The sequence below is a fragment of the Pistacia vera genome, unplaced genomic scaffold, assembly GCF_008641045.1.
Source record: "Pistacia vera cultivar Batoury unplaced genomic scaffold, PisVer_v2 Contig748, whole genome shotgun sequence".
Classification (NCBI taxonomy): domain Eukaryota; kingdom Viridiplantae; phylum Streptophyta; class Magnoliopsida; order Sapindales; family Anacardiaceae; genus Pistacia; species Pistacia vera.
Window position 1 is genome coordinate 82,708 of NW_022196610.1, and position 21,720 is coordinate 104,427.

A 21,720-nucleotide genomic window follows, 5' to 3' on the forward strand; every position below is an offset into this window, starting at 1 on the left:
TTTGTATGATTCTAATATTAATGTTTCAAGCCATTAATGAGGACAGTGGGATGGTGGGCTTTAGTTGTGCCATAAACTTGAGACCTGAGCAGCAGAAATATTTAAGACAACATGCTTGACGTGTTTAAAAAACAAACCAGTTTGAGCATAATGGGTCCACTTACCGAGATCTTCACCAGTTGAATATTCATGTTCAATCGTCAACGTGACTGATGTCTTTTTGTCATATTTTCCCGTGAAAATGAAAGCGAATCATGATTGAAGCATGCTGGGTGTTTTTTTTTTCTACATATTGACACGAAAAGAACACTGATTTGGACCATATTTTATTATTAGTTAATGGCCGAACGACTGCACGCACCCATAGTTTACGTAAAGACTCATTGGTACCCAAAAAGTTTAGAAATGACAAATACCTATTTTTTATAAGATTCTATTAGTGAATTCCGTCTGTTGAAGGCAGTGTGATAATTTTAGTTTAGCTTAAAAAAAGCAAACAAGTGATGGACATTTTCAAATCCAAAAAATTTTTGGTCGCCGGCGGCAAGGAAATGGTCAGGAAAATCTTACAATCAGTCACCAATAAGCCTAGACTCCAGCAATTAATTGCTGGGTAGACTGAGAGTTGGATGTGGCAAAAGGTCGAACGGTGGTGGGCGACAATAAAGCAGCAAGTTGGAGTGATGGGGGAGCGGCCGACGACCTAGAAAAAATACCACAACAGCAACGCAAACACTTCTAAACAGCCACCCACCCATCAAACACCAAAAAACCAGCAAAACGCGAGAGAAAAGGCCGCGCCGACAAATGCAAGTCGTGGGCGGCAAACGGCGAGTGGAGAGTGCTAGTGGAGGAATGGGTTTTGAAGAGGAGAGTCAGGTTGCTCAAGATCAACAATTATTTACCCCAAATAATAATAGTAAGAAGAAAAAGGAAGAAGAAGAAGAACAAATCTTAAACATTAAGATTAAAAAGCATATTATCAATTAAATAATCTTGATTTTACAGAGATATGAATGAAAGAATGGAGGAGGAAAATCTTGTATTCACTAACTCTAATTCCTATGAATCAACTAAATTCCCTTAAACAAGTAAAAACTCTTCACTTGAGAGAGAGAATATGTTTGTAGCTCTTTAATAAAAAAGACACCAGCTTCTTCAACAATAATAAGCAGAAAACTGAATCAATAGGAGACGATTGTCTAAAAACAGTTGAGTCCATCCAACTCTGGAGCAAATCCAGTCTTCCCAAAACTCGATTTGATGAAGATGGACCCACTTGCTTCTTCTCCACGTGGGAAGTTTTATTCACCCTTGTAGAATCTTTCGACTCCGACTGCATGTTGTTAACCTTCTTGATTGCAAAAAGAAAAAGAAGCCCTCACCTTCTGCCAAGGAATTTAGCACAGAAAGCATCAAAGCTGTTGAACATCGAATTCATGGTTGCTAGAGAGACTTGATTTTGATTGAATATTTCTAAAACCGATTTTTCAAATCCAGTTGGGGATAGAGGAGGATAGTGATGGGAGGTGAGATCAACAGAAAAGGTGAATGAACAAGGAAAGAAAGCCGACGACGGCAACTGCTTTGAAGAAGAAAGGTGGAAGATGGAGAGTTGATGGAAGAAATGTAAGTTTGACTAAAGGAGAAAGGGATAAAATGACATAATTATCCTTTATTTGTTTCTGAATTTACCACACTGTCCTTCAACTGACGGAATTTACTAACAGAACTTGACGGAGAGTGAGAGTTTGTCATTTCTAAACTTTTGGGTACCAACTGTCATTATGGAAAACTATGGGTGGGTGCAGTTATTCAGCCTTAGTTAATTAGTCTTTGACTCCTTGAGACCCGCAACGCAATGGTAAACACGGTACACGTAGCGTGAAAACCAGTTATATATCCTGGGGCTTGATTATTACTGTATTTTAGTTTGAAATTTTCTTTGTATATTATATTATTACTGAATAAAAAAAAGCTTAAATTTCCCAGTCATATCTACAAAAAATGAAAACAGAGTAATAGAACCAAAAAGATATTCCATTCTCTGTCTCTTTTAATACTATATTATCAATACAAGTAGTTTCTGCAGGCAGGAATGATAAAGCTCAAAACTTGCCACATGTTCATAATAAATATTTCATTTATTGATGTTAGATGATAGGTAAGGGCCGTAAGAGTTAAAGCTTACCTAATTCTATTAGGCCCTCTGTGAGCTAGCGATAATAATTTCCCCTATTTCAAGACTTTCTTGCCAATATATGAATGTGCAGAACAAAATTGTTGTGCAAATCATCATAGGGTCTTTATTCATACTTAAATTATCTTCTGTAATACATGAAGAAATACAGAAATTTGCCTCAATCAATCAAAGCTCATCTTCCTTTGGCTTTTGATCTTCTGGTTTTTCATCATCCACCTTCACTTTAAGTCCATTCTGCACCCAGGCCAAGTACCCTCCTCCCATGTTGCTCACATTTTTGAACCCCTATCATTTTATTCACAGTTTTGCTTTCTCAGTATTTTGCATTTTCATTTGAATTAAAAGGGGCAAGTAATTTTATCAGAACATTGCTTTGGTAAATTATGAATTAAGAATGTGAACTTACAACACTGAGAAGATCAACTGTTGCATAAAGAGATCTGACTCCACTTTGACAGCCCTATTTACAAAATCTCTCACATGTCATTAAACTATATAATTTTTATTACTGGTCTAAATTGTTCAAATTAGATTAGTCAGAACTGTAATGAGAATTAAAGAAGATGAGAAATTACCACGACATAAAGATCTTCCTCCTTGCAAAGGGATGTAACTTCCTTCAAGAAATCAGGATTCTTCACTCTACCTGAAACCATAAATCATATGGTTTAAAACTCACTGAACTGAATTACTAAAGAAGTTAATTTAGAAGGTAAAAATCATTAGTAAATTAAAAAAAAAAAAAAAATTATACCCTCTGGAGTGTTAACCATGTAAGGAATGTTCGATATTTTAGTTGCATCCACATGACCTTTCTTGTACTCTTCCACAGTCCTAGTAGATTAGACCAAAACTCAAAACTTTATCAGAAATGGAAAGAAATTCCAATTAAATTTAGATAACTGTTCAGGGTTCAAGCTGAAAGATAAAAAAATTATTCAAATTGATAAGTTGGAACAGAGATAAAGAGTACCTAACATCAAGATAGCCGTAGCCAGAGTCAAGCAGATCCTTAGCTGCACGAACATCGATAGTCACAACTTCTTCAGCTCCACCGCTGCAAATTATAAGATAGAAAAGAAACAACCCATGAAGAGCAAGAAACACAGCCCGAGAAACACCCATATCAGATTAAATGAAATAACAAACTAAAAACTCTGAAACTATGAGATAATTAAGTTGTGTGAAAAGTTCAAAAGAATTGAGTGTGCAACCCGTTTTCAACAGAAGCCATGAAGCAGAACTTCCGTTTTATAAATGGAACTTTTTGGGTAAGGTTCCAGGAAATCTGGTAGCGGTGTTAGCTCGTATTTGACTGTGAAAAACCAGCTGAAGAAGATAGAAAGTGGGGTAAAGTCAGCGTTTCGTAAGGATGTTATTACTCGAAACTGCTGCCGTCATTTTAATTATTCCGTGGGAACAACTAAAGCAAAGAACTTTTTACATCGTGCCAAATTAAGACATCCAACTAACTGTTGATTTAACTGGGGATTCGATTCCATGTGCCACTCACTGTCTTCCCATTGCCACGATTAGAAGGCAACGAAACAAACAAGTGGGTGTACCAGACCATTATTTTTTAAGAGTAAACGACTATTTCCCAGCCCAGGTTTGCCTTAATGACATTTATCACCTAAAAAGTTTCAAAATATCACTTTTCTATCCAAAATTTATATTTTGTTGATATCCAAAATACACGTTACTTTTTCAACCAGTGTTTGACGAGTTATTAAGAATCAGGGTATGAGAGATTTTATAGAGTGGAGGTCGATGGATCTAATGGTGGTGATCGATTGAATATTCGTCTCTAGAATCAACTAGAAATAAGCAAATAAAAGAAAACCCAAACTTTGTGGTGGTCAACAATCGAAGAGAAATCAGGGGTCGTAATGAGAGGAGTTTTGTAGAGAGGAGATTGAAGGTTCAAATGGTGGTGACCGAGAGAATTTTTACCGTCGTGATTGGGTTTGAGTAGTAACGAAATATTAACTTTGGGTAAGAAAGTGTTATTAAGGCAAATCTTGGGTGGAAACAATTGTTTACTCTATTTTTTTAATTACGTTGTTACTTAGGATTGATGCAAATACTATCTTTGGGAAATTAATACTATTATGCCATGTGTCCCAACTATGCAACTGTCCAGGTCGCATGTCACTCTGCGAAAGGATTACTTCATTTGTAAATTCACCACAAGTTGCTTCACTAATAAGTCTTAGTGCTAAGTGTCATCCCATGAGAGGGTTACTTCGCCAGTAAGTCTCTAAGAAAGGCGGTTTGTCAAGCCACGTGTCAAGCTATGAAAGAATTACTTTACCAATAAGTCTACCGGGACAACAGAATATAAAAAGATCTCTCATCCTAATTCAAGGGGATTTTTGGGGGAGCAATTATACACTATCATACCAATATAGACCATCCAGCTTGCTTGTACTTGTAAATAACACACAAAAGATCAATAAAATAATATTAGAGGAATTTGAACCTTGCATCCAACCACTTTTAAAAATTCTTTGTTTCTTATATTATTTTTCCATTTTAGTATTAGTTCAACACTACACCGGTTTATTACAAATCTTTGTGTAGATCTCCTCACAAGATTTACGTACTTCTTATTAGTGCAAAAAATCATATCAACAAATACTAATAAACCTGATAGAGTTTATACCAATGCAAAGTATAACCATTTCTTTAAATATGATAGTAATTCATTAAAAATATCCATTAAAGAAGCACACTCGAGGGTGATAATAAACTCTAAAAAACATACATATAAAATAAATACAGGATATATATTTTTTCCATATTAATTTGATTGATTCATATCATAACTTAGCATTACATATGAATAAACTTGATATTTCATTTCTTAAAAAAAAAAAAAAAAAAAAAAAGTTTGTTCATACCCCTGCCGGATTGTATTACAAGAAGGAAATACGAACAGATTTGATTAAGGTACATACATTGTGTCATCTGTACAATAGATAAAGCTAATTTTAAACAACTTTCAACAAACTATTTACACACAACAATCTCAAGCCTGGAATCTGGATTGAGCGGCTCAACTATCTACAACTGTTGCACTGTACATAGCAAATAACCAAAACGACTAACCTGGGGCCTTTCCTGGAAAAGGCAAAAATCAGGGATAATGACAACAAGAACTCCCCAGCGGCAGTTGCTTGGCTGGAGATGCCAGGACACTTCTATTCACATTGTCCCTGCTGCAGATCTTCTGTCCAAGGCTATATCAGCATTATACTCTATATGTCTTCAATACTCAAGAGAGAACGAGGAATGGATAAAACTTCAACCCAGTTAAAATTGACATCCTTTAAAGATGAAAAAGAAACTTCAACCCTGAATCAAAGGAAAGAAAGATAGAGAAAAGAAAGTCAAACTGAAGAGAAGAATTTATAGAACAAGACTTGAACCAACTATGGATTTTAGATATACTAAATGATTGAGCTATAAAATAAAATATATACAATTCCTCCAACAAATCAAATTTTGAAAGCATCTGGAGCCCAAAAAATACAAAAGAAGGGCAAAACCCAGCCTAAATACCCCTTAGCATGGTTAACATAATAAAGGAGTTCTAACTCAACACTTCATCCAGTCCATAAACGAGTGAACTTCCCCAGCTCCATACCAGAGCAGAAGGAAACACAAATTCATCTTTTACAATAGGGTCAGTTAGCATACCTGATTTCAATGACTAGCCAACTATCATTCCAGTTTGTCAATTATATGGCCAATTTTGCATCTTGACCTGCAAGAAAAAACTCGGAATTCATACAAGAATAAACCATATCTGGTACCATACACATCAATGTCTACTGGAATCTCTAAGACAGTACAGAAACAGAAGAATTTTCCCAACATCAGTATCTACAAAAAAACTAAACAGTCATTCCTACCAATATTGCTATCACTTCATTCTAAGTTCAGGCATGTCACAGTATCCATGCAATTTTACATGCTACAAACTTTCAAATTATTGATTAAGGACAAAAACTATAAGTGATGTTCTTCTTCCCACACCATAATTGTTAGGAAAAGGGTGTTAACCAATTCTCCTACAAGCTTAAGTTATTGAAGGTGCTATTTAATCCCTTAAAGGAAATGGAGAACTCCACACTAAACAACATGCATAAGAGGCATAAAAGTCCAGGCCTAAATAGATTTTTCGCTTTGGGCTTCATGCAAATGTCCTTCACCTACACAAAGTTGCTTCAGGGCTGTATGCAAATATCCTTCACCTATACTTAGTTGAGGGGACTCAAGGCTTATAACTAACTAATGCTCTCATTCATTAGCAATGTAGGATGTGACATAAGATGCTTTACAATGCTAAACACACATACAACATTAATGAAAGGTAGTGGCTAGTCCTCTCTATGATTACCCGAGTTTTCAAGGGAGCTTCGAGCAGCAAGGTAATGTTGGCCCCCCATAAACCACCCCCAAGACTGAGACTCAAATTTCTTACTTTGTTCAATTACTTGTTAAAAAATGGCTCAAAATTGTTAGGGCAAGGCACAATTTAGTTCTCACTAAATAGCAGAAAAACATGAAAGGCTTTGTAATGCTACTTCTATAACATCGAGGTGTAAGCAGTTAGTCCTCCCCACACTAGCTCAATTTTTTAGAAGCACTTTGAGTAACGGGGTAATGATGACCCCTACAAGCCAAAAATAATATGAAATACTAGTCCTACATGCCACCTATATCTGTCTACAATAAGTACTCCATACAACATAGCCTACCAAATCCAAGAATACAGAGGGTCAATATAGCCTACATACTAAAACCCAATGTGAGGATTTTGATGGTATGACACCAATAACATAACATTAAAGAAAAAATAATAATAATAGGAAACTACAAGGAAAAAGGTTGCCAGTGCTGATCAATATTTTTGCACAAAGTCTTTTCTTAGAGCGTAGTTAAAGACTTTTTGTTCTTGTCTTTGTATAATCCACTCTTCGTGATAATGAAAAAGTACGAAACTTTCTAAAAAGATACTCAAGAGTGTGTCTCTACATAAGTTAGCATCTTATATCATGTGTTTGATGTATTTAATAACTCTAACCCATATATCTAGTAAAAAATTTATTAACTTTCTACTAGTATTTGTATAATAGCATCAACACTGTAAATTTTTTTTATCAAAGATCTACTCTCCTAGTTTGAGTCATATCTGCAATGCAGTAAAGATACCCTCATTTCTTAGTCAAACCCAATATTATCAACATCTGTTGTAATGCATTTCATCTGTTCTCTCTTAGACTGATTATTTTACATTCATGTTGAGTGGGAGATGGTCTTTTGCATGTTGATATTTGGAGCAAGTTGTAAGTTCTTGAAGAATAAGAAATAGCACAAATTGTAAATGACAGTTAAAGAAATCATAACAAACCTAGAGTCACTGGTTTTATTTTAATATCCAACTTGGATATTACAAAGCTAAGCACGTGTAAAGAAATGCTTAATGGAGTCAAAGCTTGCATTGATACAGGAGACTGCTCCCACTCCAAATCCCCATGCCCTAGCTCCAAATAGCACTATATAATTCACTTGTCTAACTTGTGCCTGAACTTTTGACATCAGAAAATTCAAAGCAATGTCAAGTAACAGGAAAAAGTACCCACATAGGTATGCATAGACAACTTTCACTCCCATGGTTAATGTTACATAAAATGAAAGGCATAAATATTAGTTATATACACAGTCCTAAGTATAGTTACTATCATAATGTCAACTAAGCATGCATTGGAAAATGTATAATTTTTTCTAAGTGTGGCAGATGATACACTAAAAGCAAGGGATGACCATAGCTTACCACCTCAGGACATGCAATTTTGGTTCTTAGGAGATGATCACCAAAAAGAATTAACATATCTCTACAAAACTATAAACACTGGACAGCATCCAATCTGGGTTCTCATGAGAAATAAGCTAACAGAGTTGACATAGCTCCATAAAACACTAAAAAAATTGAATGACCTTCACTAACCCACCTCAGGACCTGCAGTTTGGGTTCTCATATCAAGCTTGCACACTGGGCAGAACGTCCCCCAGTTAGTCAGCCATGAGCCCACACAGCTTGAATGAAATTCTGCAAGCAGCTTTCAAGAAAATTAATCAATACTGGAAAATAGGATGCTGATTAAAATTCACTTTTTAATTGAGATGGAACTACATACAATTTACACTACTAAGTACATATGTCCCCCAAAAACTGCAACCAGCAAGCTAGTATGGTGATATTTAGTGCATCATTGAGTCAAAATCAAGTCTCAATGGTTTTACAGATGCATTATACTGCTTATTCTAAGTAATTTCAATCTACTGAAAAATCTGAAAAACACTAACAGCATAAGCGAAAACCTACTGTGTTGGCAGGGTAGAACTTTAAGTACTTCCCCATTTACATAATCCTCAAGGCAAATGGCACAAGTTTCTCCACCGTGGCAGCAACTCACAGAAGCAGGACCAAACGCAAAGCAAGGAAGAGTTTCCACTATCTGCGAATCTACGGTCCTAGGATTACGCTCATGTCTTCCTTGCCAATAAATCGAGCCCCTGGGAGTAAAATAGGCTAAAATCAAGAAAGCTACTACCACAGCAATTGATAATATCGATATCGCCAGCACAGTCCACATTCCTCCATTGTAAGGCTTCATAATGCAGCATTCACCCCTTTTGCCTTCAGCATGCTCCCTCAAAAATTTACCACCTTGATTTGTAGTAAATACAGCATGCACCTTTACTTCCTCACGTTTCATCATCACTGTGCACAGGCAACAGCCGATAGTTTAAAATTTTTATAATCTAATATTTTAAGGAAAAAAAAACATAATTCCGACAAATATTATTTGCTTACTGTAAAGCAAATCAGCTTTGGATCTATCATCGTAAACAATGGCGGCACGATATCCTGCCTTTTGAACGTTAAGGATTTTTTCCTCGAATGTACATTGACCTCTAACAATTAAAGCGAACCAAATTTTGTTTGATTCATCGAATGTTGAAACGTTGCGCACAGGAGAACATGCCTCCGGAGGATCTGCCACGTAGAGAGCTCCACATGTGCCAGACCTACCGACATCAAGAGCTGACAATATAAAAGTGAGAAAATTAACTCTTGAAAGAGGGGAGTAAGCTCTCTTAATTAGGATTAGGAAAGATCTGTTTTGTTACTAAAAACAAAAGGAGCATCTTCTCAATTTAGAATCCGCAGTATATCAACAGTATAAGAGTGGTATAAAAGAGATTACCGTATTTGGCGGGAAGGGCCGGATAGGAAACCAAGAGGGGTTTCCAAATAACAGTAGCAAAGGACAGTGAAACGACGACGCTTGCAAAAATTGAAAATCCAAACAATGCTTTTATCATAACTCTTTTCATATCACTTTCTCCCCTGCGATGCCTTAGATTTCCGATGACTAATACGGCGAGCAGCTACTCTTACTGAAGCTGCTCTTCTTTTTGGGGGCGGGGATCACGATGAAACGCTGCGTTTGTACTGAAGAGGTGAAGATGGATAGAGTTAGTTTAACAAGCGGACGTTAGAATGGTTAAGACATAAAACGTTATGACCAAAACGGTGTCGTATTCAAAGATAGGGTAAAAGTAGAAGTTAAAAGCCGCAGACTTGTGGAAACAACTGAACCACTCCATCTTCTACAAAAGCATCTAACAACTCAACTTTCTAGTTTTGTGTTAATGCCCAAATTACCCTTACCAGATGCTTTCCTCGAATTCCTTCGAGAGAATGGACTGGACCCTTTGATTTATACAGCCGCGGATTCAATTCCTCGATATATAAGGTATCACAGAAATTATAATAATTTTTTGTTTTCTAAAAGCAGCGAATTTTAATTGTTTATTTGAATTTTTTTTGTTTGGGAAGGTTGAAAGAGGGGAGTGAAGCTGACTTAGAAGAGATTGAAGCTGAGGTAGAATGTAAACTTGAGAAAGTCGTTTGGTTGGATGGCTTTTATGGACTTCCTCCTTATATAAAGATTACTAAGTCAAGGGCATATAGGGAAGGAAAGGTGATAAATTAAAGTCGATTGATGCTCGTTCATGATTCTCAAATATATATATGCTATTCATCTGTAATTTTGATTTTGCTCTACTTTTAACATGCAATGTTTGTTTCATTTTTGGTTAAATTCACAGTTATATGGAATGGATGCAGCTTCCGGAGCTGCTGTTTCGGCAATGAATCTCTCAGTGGGGGATCATGTGCTTGATCTATGTGCCGCTCCTGGTAAGAAAGCTCCTTCTATTCTTGTACTTTAATACTGTTCACGCGAACATGTGACTTAGTTATTCTTAACAGTTGATTTGATATGAGGGTATAAAATCGGTACTTAAAGTTATGACTTAACTAGTGATAAATAAGTTGACTAATATTGCATCCATGAGCGTGCAAAACTTGGAAAGGTTGATTCTTGTTCACTCTTCCTGGGTAATGCTTGATTATACCTTTTAAGTTACATATAAGCTGGAGCTATAAAAACATGAAAATTGAGAAAAGAAAAAAAAATGAATTCCAATTCTTTTTAGGTCAACTGGAAGATCTTATTTTAGTAATTAATACTGGATAACTGCCAACTTGATTCAAGAAACATAGGGATGAATTTTATTTGTGGGTTGTTATGATTTTTATAATGTGTTTCTCACTGATTCATGACCATAAAATCTTGCATTTTTAGGTGCTAAACTCTGTATGATTCTGGACATTCTTGGTAATTCTGGTTCTGTAACTGGAGTTGATGTTGCAAGACACCGTCTAGCAGCTTGTAGAACACTGGTGCAGAAATATGCTATAGGAGATAGGTGTCGACTCTTTGTTGCTGATGGAACAACATTTTCCCTTGTTCCCACAAGGCCTCAATTGAATTCTGGATCAATTAGTCAATCTGAAAGAAATGGTGATACATTATTATGATCTTTAAAGTGTTCTTTCAAAACATTTTAAAACTATGTTTGTAATCATTGACCTAATTTAATGTGTTGTCAGTATTAAACAGATGAATCTGCATTGGAACAAAGGTCAGAGACATTTAGGGAGTGGACTTTTAGGAGACCATGGAAAGAAAGAAAAAGAGCAGCTAAAGTGATGGCAAGTGCTGATTCAGAGTTGGTTCCCAGGAATGAACATCCTGAACTTATATTCTATGGGCGCCATTCTGGCATAGTTGGGCTCAGTAGAAGTGAATTGTATCGTAGTGTGTGTAACGGTGAAGTTTCATTGTCTGGCTATGACAAGGTAAAGTTGCATTTTAGCTTTGTATAGTTCCATTCTATGAATAGTTGCAATCTTCCATATGTACTCTTGTATGATTTTTTACAGCAGAACTAAATGTCCAATGATTGAAACTAATTTAGGTCCTTGTCGATGCTGAGTGTACTCATGACGGGTCAATTAGACATGTCCAGAAATTTGAGAATTGGGGCTGGGCAACCCTTCAACGCCGTGTTTTGGATGCAGATAGAACTGATAGTTTGACCAATCTTCAGGTAACTTGATTTACTCTTCTATTCTGTAAACCAGCCGCAACCCCACAGTATTTGTGCAACTCTCCACAACCACCATTTTTCTCTCTTTTTAGGATTTTTCCTAATTCCTTTATAAGATTTGGATTCTGATTTATGCATAAGTGTGAGAAAGCTTAGTGTTTTTGTTTGGCTTCCAAAAGGCTTTTAAATTGTAGAAACACTGCCGCTTAATGTATATTTATGATAGATTTTCTTCTTTATTTACATCTGGAATTTCCTTTTTTATGATAAACAGCATATGTTCTAATTACAATTGATATGAGCATTGTATTCCCTTGAAGTGTAATTTAATTGGAGTCAATGATTTAAAGCTGTATACATGGCTAATAAAAGAGATTAATGGTTTACCTTGATGGGTCTTCTACACCTTCATATTCTAATTTGTGAAAATAAGAAATAGATACACTAAAAGTCGAATGTCCCTTGAAAACTCGGGTAATCATAGAAAGGACCGGCCACTCCTTTTCATTAATGTTGTATGTATGTTTAGCATTGTAAAGCATCTTATGTCACATCCTACATTGCTAATGAATGAGAGCATTAGATAGTAATATTCATTAGTTAGTAATAAGCCTTGCCACTCGAAGTTAATTATACAGTTACATTGAGTTTTAACATTAATGAAAGGTAGTAGCCGTTCACTGTATTTGAAACTTAATTATACAGTTCCATGACTTTTTTACTCAACTAGAAGTTTTTCTCTTGCAGTTAAAACTTCTTACCAATGGTTTTAGGTTACTAAAAGTTGGGGGGTCGCTGGTGTACAGCACTTGCAGGTGCATTCATTCTTCACTTTCTATGGATCAGAATATGCGCTGATATATTTACATCGTCATATTTTCTTACATTTACCTTTTTGGTTGATTAGTTTGACAGTTGCTCAGAATGAAGATGTGGTAGAGCAGTTTCTAAAGGAAAATGCCTTTGCTGGTAGGGTCCTCTATGCTTTGAAGTGTAACATATAAAATCTCACTTTCTTAGAAATCATTAGTCGACATTCATAGCATTGAAGATAATATCCTGCAGTTTGATTAATCAATTGGAATTTTGCTTACTGTCTTGGAAGCTAATTTCCTAACATTTTGTGTATCATGTTTCTATGAGATTCATTATTTTTTAAGCCAATGTTTTATTACAGAATTGTATTAGCCTGAACCTGGCTGATCATTATCTTTCTAATGTTGCATATGGTGACATTTCCTTTTAATCTTGCAGAGTTGCAAGAAATAGATGCTGCCAAAGATTGGCCTTTCAGGAGCGGGAGGATACCAAAGACCTTGCGCTTTGACCCCTTAACGTCAAGAACCAGTGGACTATTTGTAGCAAAGTTCACAAAATTGGGCATATGATTTTCCTTTTTCCCCTATAAGATAATTTTGCCATATGTGCTCATAAGCTCCATGGTTGTCACTAAACGACTGTAGTCTTGATGATTAGAGAGTGATTACAATATTAACTTATTAGTGGACCATTTCTATTTGATTATGAAGTCACAGTAACTTTCTGCGTGCTCGATCTTTGTAGTTCGATCTGGCGGTGTACTGGTGTTTCTGTTGTGATTCATGATTTTATCAAATCTTGTTTTCATTATACTGATCACAGAGAATTACAGTGGAATTGACTGTAATTGGTGTCGTATTTTGGCTTTTTGGCTAGGCCTAATCGAAAAGAGTAAACAACTTTTTCCACCCAAGGTTTGCCTTAATGGCACTTTTCCATCCAAAATTTATATTATGTTAATATACAAAATATACTTCATTTTTTCAACCTGCTTTCAGCGAGATACCAAGATCCAGGGTAAGAGAGGTTTTGTAGAGTGGAGATCGGTGAATCGAATGGTGGTGATCGATTGAATATTCATTTGTCGAAATCAGTCGGAAATCAATTAAGAACAAGAAATCTTAATTTTGCGATGATTGATGATCGACGGGAAGTCAGATGTCGCAGTAAGAGGGGTTTTGTATAGAGAAGACCGAAGGTTTAAATGGTGGTGATGGAAAACATTTTTGCCATTGGAATCAGTCAAAATCGGCTTTGGATAGTAACGGAATATTAACTTTGGGTGAAAAAAAGAGTATTTTGAAACTTTTTGGGTGAAAAAAGTAGTTTACTCAATCGAAAACTTTGGGGTGCGTTTGGTTTAGTATTTTGGATAGGATTTTGGGGATAGTATTGGGTTATTTGATAGGGGAGTATTACGAGGTAAATTTTAAAAATTTGTAAAAAAACCCTTAGGTTTACTAATTTAATTAAAGATCCTAACAGATAAAATGACAAAAACACCTCCACCACCTGCAGTGCCAGATTCTGGCCACCACCACCGGAATCTGGCCGAAAAATTTTGTTACGGCACAAACCGGTCGGATCTGTGCTGTAACACGTCATTATGGCCTTTTTCCGGCCAGATCCATGGTGGATCTGGCCGAAAAAGGCTAGATCTACAATCTGTTATGGACGTCGACGGCCAGAAAAGGCCAAACGACGGCCATCTTTGGCCGTCGTTTTCGGTCAACGATGGCCAGATCTGGCCTTTTCCGGTCAGATCCGTGGTGGATCTGGTCGAAAAAGACCACATTGGTGAACTTCCAGCTATTTCTGGTCGGAAGTTAGGCCGTTGTATAGATTCCGGTTATCACCGATGATGGTTGTCGGAATCTGACAAGTTGGGTTGATGAGGGTGTTTTTGTTAATTTTTAAACTTTTTTAAGGGGTATTTAGTGAAATTAATAACCTTATAGGATCTAAAAATAATTAAAAAAATAGGATAATATTTCTGAAATAATGTGCCAAATATTATTTAGAGAATAAGATCTAGAATATGGATAAAAATACTAATCCAAACATAGACTTGTATATTGCCCTGAAAGCGGCAAAGTACATTGGATTGTCCATATTATTAATCATCTACATTCGAATAGTTTTCTTTGCCTTAGGCATCTGCTTATTTGAATATAAACAATGCGATTCACTTCATATAAAGCCAAACTGTCTTGATTTGTTGTGATGGTATTTTCTGCTGTTCATCCGTCATCAATGACCTCAAAAGGGCGCCCTTCAAGTACTTCTCAAATCAAACGGCTGGTCAACTCAACTAATCACAGATGGCATCGTTATTCCAACGGACAGGATCAGGCAGAGCATTGGTAATCATACGATGTTCTTCTTAAATAAAGTCTGATATTGGGCTACAAAGTTCAAAGGTCCAATCCAAAGCCCTTGATCCACGTCAACGTTTCAAACTTTTTTCGTGACAGTTTCCTGTGAACAGAATAAATGGCCACTGCTGCTACAGGCGGCAACGAAATCAAAGCTCCTCTTAGTAAGTCTTTAATTTCTCTTCTCTTTCATTACAAATTTCATTCACTTTCCTTCCAAACACTAACGAAGTTAAAATTATTTCTGTTCTCATGCGCAGTTCAGAAGATAAAATCCGGAGCATCAAGTTCAGGAACAGCGGCGGAGGATCCGTACGACGGTGAGAATTCACCTATCGAGCAAGTTGCTCTCACAGTTCCTACCACGGACGATCCTTCCCTCCCAACCTTCACGTTTCGTACGTTGATTTTAGGAACTTTATCATGTGTCCTCCTTTCGTTTCTGAACCAGTTCTTCTGGTACCGCAGAGAACCTCTGTCTGTTACTTCGATTTCAGCTCAAATCGCGGTGCTACCCCTAGGCTACTTCATGGCCAAAACTGTCACCGGGAGAGTCTTCTTCAAGGGACAAAAGTGGGAGTTCACGCTAAATCCTGGTCCCTTTAATGTCAAAGAGCATGTGTTGATCACCATCTTTGCTAATGCTGGAGCTGGCAACGTTTATGCGATTCACATCGTTAGTGTTGTCAAGATCTTTTATAAGAAGCAGTTGACGTTCATTGTATCGTTACTTGTCGTTTTAACGACGCAGGTGTTAGGATTTGGGTGGGCTGGTATGTTCCGTCGGTACTTGGTGGAACCTGCAGCCATGTGGTGGCCTCAGAATCTAGTACAGGTTTCACTGTTCAGGTACATTCGTTAATTATTGTTATTGTATTTCTATCATCTTAGTTTGTGGTGAAAAATCATTACGGTGGGAGTTGGTTCAATTTATAGTGTATTATATTTTGCTGCGTGTTCTGGTAATTTATGTTATTTGCTTTGTCAAAGTAATTAGGTAATTTTCATGTCTCAGTCTTGGCTTGTCGTTTTACGCATAAATAGTGGACCTGGTGGAAAGTGGTATCAAATAACTTTATTGGATTTTTAATTGTTTAATGGACAATTAACTATTGGTTCTTCTAATTATTATCTCTTTTCTCAAGATTAACAAAGAATTTTACTACGTATGGTTGAGTTTGTGAGCTTTGGGTGATCAACTTTCCTCTGATCATATGTATGAATATTGAAATTACAGTCCACACTCCTAAGTCCTAAGTTGAAACTTAAATATGTTAAATTGTTATGAGTGAATTAAGACATTTTAACATATAATTATGTTCTTGTTCAAGGCAATGAAGGAATATATCATGGAGAAACTCATTGTTTTGCTTTTTCCTCTCATTGTTAACTCGTGTCACACTTTCAGTAGTGAGTGTCACATTAAGCAATTCAACAGAGATTGCAAGATGTATGAGTTGTTGCCTGCTAATTACCACATAATTTTTTCTGTTATTTGTGTTAAAGCTTGCTATGGTAGCTTCATGTTTGATAGATGCCCAAGTAAAATTCTAGCTTTCCTTATGCAAAGAAATTTCTTGCTTAGGTTTATATATAAAAATATCAATTCTTGAATGGTACCATCCTTATAGCAGCATTCGAGCTGGTTATCAAATGTTGTTGTATTCATTGATATCATCTTTTTGTAAATTTCATGCAATCACAGGGCATTACACGAGAAAGAGGAGAGAATGAAGGGCAGACTAACGAGGAACCAATTTTTCCTAGTCGCGTTCGTTTGCAGCTTTGCTTATTATGTCTTTCCAGGCTATCTCTTCCCAATGTTAACCTCTTTGTCTTGGATTTGTTGGGTATTCCCTACTTCGTTATTTGCTCAACAACTAGGTTCAGGACTGCATGGTTTAGGTATTGGTGCCATCGGTCTTGATTGGTCAAGCATATCTGCTTACCTTGGGAGCCCACTCGCAAGCCCGTGGTTTGCCACTGCCAATATTGCTGCAGGTTTTGCCTTAACCACGTATGTCATTGCTCCCATTGCCTATTGGCTTAATATCTTTAAGGCCAAGACCTTTCCTATATTCTCAGACGACTTGTTCACCTCGACTGGCCAAAGCTACAATATTTCAGCCATTGTAGACCAAAATTTCCACATTGATATAGAAGCTTATGATCGTGAGGGTCCTCTCTACATGAGCACCTTCTTTGCTATGATCTATGGTGTTAATTTTGCCTGTCTAACTGCAACCGTTGTTCATGTTTTCCTCTTTCATGGGAGGTAAGCCACACTTTTTTGGGCTGATTTGTTTTCTTGAAGGTTCAGTGCTTGTTTGTCTGTTACTTTTTACTGATTGTATATTGTTTAAGAAAATCGTTTACTTGTTAATTAAAGGGCATCTTTCATCTGCCGATTAATCATAAGCATATTCCAAGCTGGTTACCTAGTAGAGGCTTTAATTTGGCATAAGAGATTAAAAAAAAAAAAAAAAAACACTTTTAAGCTGCAGATATGGATGCACTAAAATGTGCACAAACATAATTATGTAATCACTAAAAACTATGGCTCAATTTTTCTCTGATTCGTATATCTAGATTATGCATTTGAGGCTGGTTTGAATTTTCCAAAATGAAAGTATCCATAAGTTTAACTCAATATTTTATGGGTGCAGAGATATTTGGCAGTTAAGTAAGTCTGCCTTTCAAAATAAGACGATGGATGTGCACACAAAGCTAATGAGAAGATATAAACAAGTACCAGAATGGTGGTTCATGTGCATCCTTTTCATTAACATTGCAACAACCTTGTTTACATGCCAATACTACAAAAATCAACTCCAGTTGCCATGGTGGGGCATCTTCCTAGCTTGTAGTCTTGCCCTATTTTTCACTCTTCCTGTTGGAGTGATCACTGCTACAACAAATCAGGTAAAGTTGCGTACAATATTACAAGTTTCCACCTATTTTGTATAGTTAAAAATATAAAAAGTATGCTTTGGTGTGTTCTGTAGATTCTTTTGTCTTAGATTGCAAATAGTATAATAAGTCATTGATCATAGTCCAGAATTATAATCTCATTACCGTCGATGGAGTGTTTGTGCCATTGGTGTCTGTGAATGAAATTATGAGTATTGAAACATATTCAATTATCTCTTTGGCAAACAGACACCAGCCTTGAATGTGCTCACAGAGTATATTATTGGCTATATATACCCAGGATTTCCTGTTGCCAATATATGCTTCAAAGTTTATGGATATATAAGTATGAAACAAGGGATAATCTTTTTGCAAGATTTCAAGCTTGGGCATTACATGAAGATTCCTCCCAGGGCTATGTTCATGGCACAGGTTAGGTACCCTTATCCCTTCCCATTGAAGCAAGATTGAAAGTATATATAACTTTTGTTAGTCATATATAGTTGTCTACCCGTAATGTTTTGATCGCATGAAATTGTTATATCAGGTAATTGGTACTATAATCTCAGCATTGGTACATTTAGGAACTGCATGGTGGCTCATGAATACCATCCCAGACATATGTGACAGGGCATTGCTTCCGACAGGCAGTCCATGGACTTGCCCTGGTGACCATGTATTTTATGATGCATCCATCATATGGGGCCTCATAGGCCCTCGAAAGATTTTTGGAGATCTTGGCCATTACTCTACCATTAACTGGTTTTTCTTAGCTGGGGTAATAGCTCCCATTCTAGTCTGGTTGGCACACAAGGCATTCCCAAACAAGCCCTGGATTAGACTTATTAATATGCCTGTGCTCTTAGGTGCTGTAGTGAATATGCCACCTGCTACTGCAGTCAACTTTACTAGTTGGATTCTTATTGGATTTGCCTCGGGCTTTATTGCTTACCGGTATCATCGTGATTGGTGGAGTCGACACAATTATGTTTTGTCTGGGGCACTTGATGCTGGATTAGCATTCATGGGGGTATTGTTGTATTTGTGCTTGGGAATGGGGCATGTTAGTCTTAACTGGTGGAAAAGTAACTCAGATGGATGTCCTTTGGCTTCTTGCCCGACTGAACCAGGTGTTATAGTGAAAGGTTGCCCATTGTTCTAAGAAGTCTTTAATGTCTAGAATCTAGATAAACTTAATTGAATTAATGTTGTATATAGCTGTATGATTTTTCATCCATTGTAATTTTACAATAAAAAAGTTGAGTTGGAATTGTTTGGTTGATTATTGATATCATCTTTTGTGTTGGTATTTGAGTTGTTTACCACTTTACCCTGGATAAAGATGATTTCATCCCTGCACCGATCTCCGATCAGGTTTCTTAATTATTCAATGTGTCCTCCTTTCGTTTCTGAACCAGTTCTTCTGGTACCGCAGAGAACCTCTGTCTGTTACTTCGATTTCAGCTCAAATCGCGGTGCTACCCCTAGGCTACTTCATGGCAAAACTGTCAGCGGGAGAGTCTTCTTCAAGGGACAAAAGTGGGAGTTCACGCTAAATCCTGGTCCCTTAATGTCAAAGAGCATGTGTTGATCACCATCTTTGCTAATGCTGGAGCTGGCAACGTTTATGCGATTCACATCGTTAGTGTTGTCAAGATCTTTATAAGAAGCAGTTGACGTTCATTGTATCGTTACTTGTCGTTTTAACGACGCAGGTGTTAGGATTTGGGTGGGCTGGTATGTTCGTCGGTACTTGGTGGAACCTGCAGCCATGTGGTGGCCTCAGAATCTAGTACAGGTTTCAGTTCAGGTACTTCGTTAATTATGTATTGTTTCTATCATCTTAGTTTGTGGTGAAAAATCATTACGGTGGAGTTGGTTCAATTTATAGTGTGTATTATATTTGCTGCGTGTTCTGGTAATTTATTTATTTGCTTTGTCAAAGTAATTAGGTAATTTTCATGTCTCAGTCTTGGCTTGTCGTTGTATGCATAAATGTGGACCTGGTGGAAAGTGGTATCAAATAACTTTATTGGATTTTTAATTGTTAATGGACAATTAACTATTGGTTCTTCTAATTATTCTCTCTTTCTCAAGATTAACAAAGAATTTTACTACGTATAGTTGAGTTTGTGAGCTTTGGGTGATCAACTTTCCTCTGATCATATGTATGAATATTGAAATTACAGTCCACACTCCTAAGTCCTAGTTGAAACTTAAATATGTTAAATTGTTATGAGTGAATTAAGACATTTAACATATATTTTCCTGTTCAAGGCAATGAAGGAATATATCAGGAGAAACTCATTGTTTTGCTTTTCCTCTCATTGTTAACTCGTTCACACTTTCAGTAGTGAGTGTCACATTAAGCAATTCAACAGAGATTGCAAGATGATGAGTTGTTGCCTGCTAATTACCACATAATTTTTCTGTTATTTGTGTTAAAGCTTGCTATGTAGCTTCATGTTTGATAGATGCCCAAGTAAATTCTAGCTTTCCTTATGTAAAGAAATTTCTTGCTTAGGTTTCTATATAAAAATCAATTCTTGAATGTACCATCCTTTAGCAGCATTCGAGCTGGTTATCAATGTTGTTGATTCATTGATATCATCTTTTTGTAAATTTCATGCAATCACAGGGCATTACACGAGAAAGAGGAGAGAATGAAGGGCAGACTAACGAGGAACCAATTTTTCCTAGTCGCGTTCGTTTGCAGCTTTGCTTATTAGTGAAAATAAGAAATAGATACACTAAAAGTCGAATGTCCCTTGAAAACTCGGGTAATCATAGAAAGGACCGGCCACTACTTTTCATTAATGTTGTATGTATGTTTAGCATTGTAAAGCATCTTATGTCACATCCTACATTGCTAATGAATGAGAGCATTAGTTAGTAATATTCATTAGTTAGTAATAAGCCTTGCCACTCGAAGTTAATTATACAGTTACATTGAGTTTCAACATTAATGAAAGGTAGTAGCTGTTCACTGTATTTGAAACTTAATTATACAGTTACATGACTTTTTTACTCAACTAGAAGTTTTTCTCTTGCAGTTAAAACTTCTTACCAATGGTTTTAGGTTACTAAAAGTTGGGGGGTCGCTAGTGTACAGCACTTGCAGGTGCATTCAGTCTTCACTTTCTATGGATCAGAATATGCGCTGATATATTTACATCGTCATATTTTCTTACATTTACCTTTTTGGTTGATTAGTTTGACAGTTGCTCAGAATGAAGATGTGGTAGAGCAGTTTCTAAAGGAAAATGCCTTTGCTGGTAGGGTCCTCTATGCTTTGAAGTGTAACATGTAAAATCTCACTTTCTTAGAAATCATTAGTCGACATTCATAGCATTGAAGATAATAGCCTGCAGTTTGATTAACCAATTGGAATTTTGCTTACTGTCTTGGAAGCTAATTTCCTAACATTTTGTGTATCCTGTTTCTATGAGATTCATTATTTTTTAAGCCAATGTTTTATTACAGAATTGTATTAGCCTGAACCTGGCTGATCATTATCTTTCTAATGTTGCATATGGTGACATTTCCTTTTAATCTTGCAGAGTTGCAAGAAATAGATGCTGCCAAAGATTGGCCTTTCAGGAGCGGGAGGATACCAAAGACCTTGCGCTTTGACCCCTTAACGTCAAGAACCAGTGGACTATTTGTAGCAAAGTTCACAAAATTGGGCATATGATTTTCCTTTTTCCCCTATAAGATAATTTTGCCATATGTGCTCATAAGCTCCATGGTTGTCACTAAACGACTGTAGTCTTGATGATTAGAGAGTGATTACAATATTAACTTATTAGTGGACCATTTCCATTTGATTATGAAGTCGCAGTAACTTTCTGCGTGCTCGATCTTTGTAGTCCGATCTGG

At 36.6% G+C, this 21,720-nt stretch overlaps 3 protein-coding genes across 6 annotated transcripts; 2 read left to right on the plus strand and 1 right to left on the minus strand.

Moving 5' to 3' along the window:
* Positions 1 to 2,016: 2,016 nt before the first annotated feature.
* On the minus strand, positions 2,017 to 9,738 carry LOC116115604 (receptor homology region, transmembrane domain- and RING domain-containing protein 1). The gene is made up of 11 exons (XM_031401738.1): positions 9,484 to 9,738; positions 9,090 to 9,320; positions 8,598 to 8,996; positions 8,224 to 8,321; positions 7,678 to 7,795; positions 5,315 to 5,326; positions 3,177 to 3,336; positions 2,958 to 3,037; positions 2,779 to 2,849; positions 2,610 to 2,663; positions 2,017 to 2,488 (listed from the first exon to the last, which is right to left on the minus strand). The coding sequence occupies exons 1-11, from the start codon at positions 9,611 to 9,613 to the stop codon at positions 2,369 to 2,371; spliced, it is 1,473 nt and encodes a 490-aa protein (XP_031257598.1). The 5' UTR covers positions 9,614 to 9,738; the 3' UTR covers positions 2,017 to 2,368.
* Positions 9,739 to 9,852: 114 nt separating this feature from the next.
* LOC116115600 lies at positions 9,853 to 21,699 on the plus strand. 2 transcript variants are annotated; one of them, XM_031401734.1, is made up of 9 exons: positions 9,853 to 10,035; positions 10,119 to 10,263; positions 10,391 to 10,481; positions 10,930 to 11,148; positions 11,248 to 11,486; positions 11,606 to 11,737; positions 20,895 to 20,962; positions 21,055 to 21,116; positions 21,402 to 21,699. In XM_031401734.1, exons 1-9 carry the CDS (start codon positions 9,932 to 9,934, stop codon positions 21,533 to 21,535), a joined length of 1,194 nt encoding a protein of 397 aa, XP_031257594.1. In that variant the 5' UTR covers positions 9,853 to 9,931; the 3' UTR covers positions 21,536 to 21,699. The 2 variants fall into 2 exon arrangements, with proteins under 2 accessions (XP_031257594.1, XP_031257593.1); XM_031401733.1 differs by lacking the exons at positions 20,895 to 20,962; positions 21,055 to 21,116; positions 21,402 to 21,699 and adding exons at positions 12,485 to 12,552; positions 12,645 to 12,706; positions 12,992 to 13,289.
* On the plus strand, positions 14,883 to 19,145 carry LOC116115599 (oligopeptide transporter 7-like). Of its 3 annotated transcripts, XM_031401732.1 has the most exons (7): positions 14,883 to 15,095; positions 15,192 to 15,780; positions 16,628 to 16,932; positions 17,017 to 17,206; positions 17,598 to 17,853; positions 18,091 to 18,273; positions 18,389 to 19,145. In XM_031401732.1, the coding sequence occupies exons 1-7, from the start codon at positions 15,050 to 15,052 to the stop codon at positions 19,001 to 19,003; spliced, it is 2,184 nt and encodes a 727-aa protein (XP_031257592.1). In that variant the 5' UTR covers positions 14,883 to 15,049; the 3' UTR covers positions 19,004 to 19,145. The 3 variants fall into 3 exon arrangements, with proteins under 3 accessions (XP_031257592.1, XP_031257590.1, XP_031257591.1); XM_031401730.1 differs by having other exon boundaries at positions 14,884 to 15,095; positions 16,628 to 17,206; XM_031401731.1 differs by having other exon boundaries at positions 14,886 to 15,095; positions 16,637 to 17,206; positions 18,389 to 19,144.
* Positions 21,700 to 21,720: the final 21 nt, after the last annotated feature.

Bases quoted from the DNA above. Each gene is read 5' to 3' on its own strand.
- LOC116115604 (XM_031401738.1), bottom strand. From the start codon at position 9,613: ATGAAAAGAGTTATGATAAAAGCATTGTTTGGATTTTCAATTTTTGCA. The intron at 7,796-8,223 runs GTGGGTTAGTGA...TCAAAAGTTCAG, and splicing joins CCCAAACTGCAGGTCCTGAG to GCACAAGTTAGACAAGTGAA. The intron at 2,489-2,609 runs GTAAGTTCACAT...ATAAAATGATAG, and splicing joins CAGTTGATCTTCTCAGTGTT to GGGTTCAAAAATGTGAGCAA.
- LOC116115600 (XM_031401734.1), top strand. From the start codon at position 9,932: ATGCCCAAATTACCCTTACCAGATGCTTTCCTCGAATTCCTTCGAGAG. The intron at 10,264-10,390 runs GTGATAAATTAA...TTAAATTCACAG, and splicing joins GGGCATATAGGGAAGGAAAG to TTATATGGAATGGATGCAGC. The intron at 11,149-11,247 runs GTGATACATTAT...AGTATTAAACAG, and splicing joins TAGTCAATCTGAAAGAAATG to ATGAATCTGCATTGGAACAA.
- LOC116115599 (XM_031401730.1), top strand. From the start codon at position 15,050: ATGGCCACTGCTGCTACAGGCGGCAACGAAATCAAAGCTCCTCTTA. The intron at 17,207-17,597 runs GTAAGCCACACT...TTATGGGTGCAG, and splicing joins GTTTTCCTCTTTCATGGGAG to AGATATTTGGCAGTTAAGTA. The intron at 17,854-18,090 runs GTAAAGTTGCGT...TTTGGCAAACAG, and splicing joins TCACTGCTACAACAAATCAG to ACACCAGCCTTGAATGTGCT.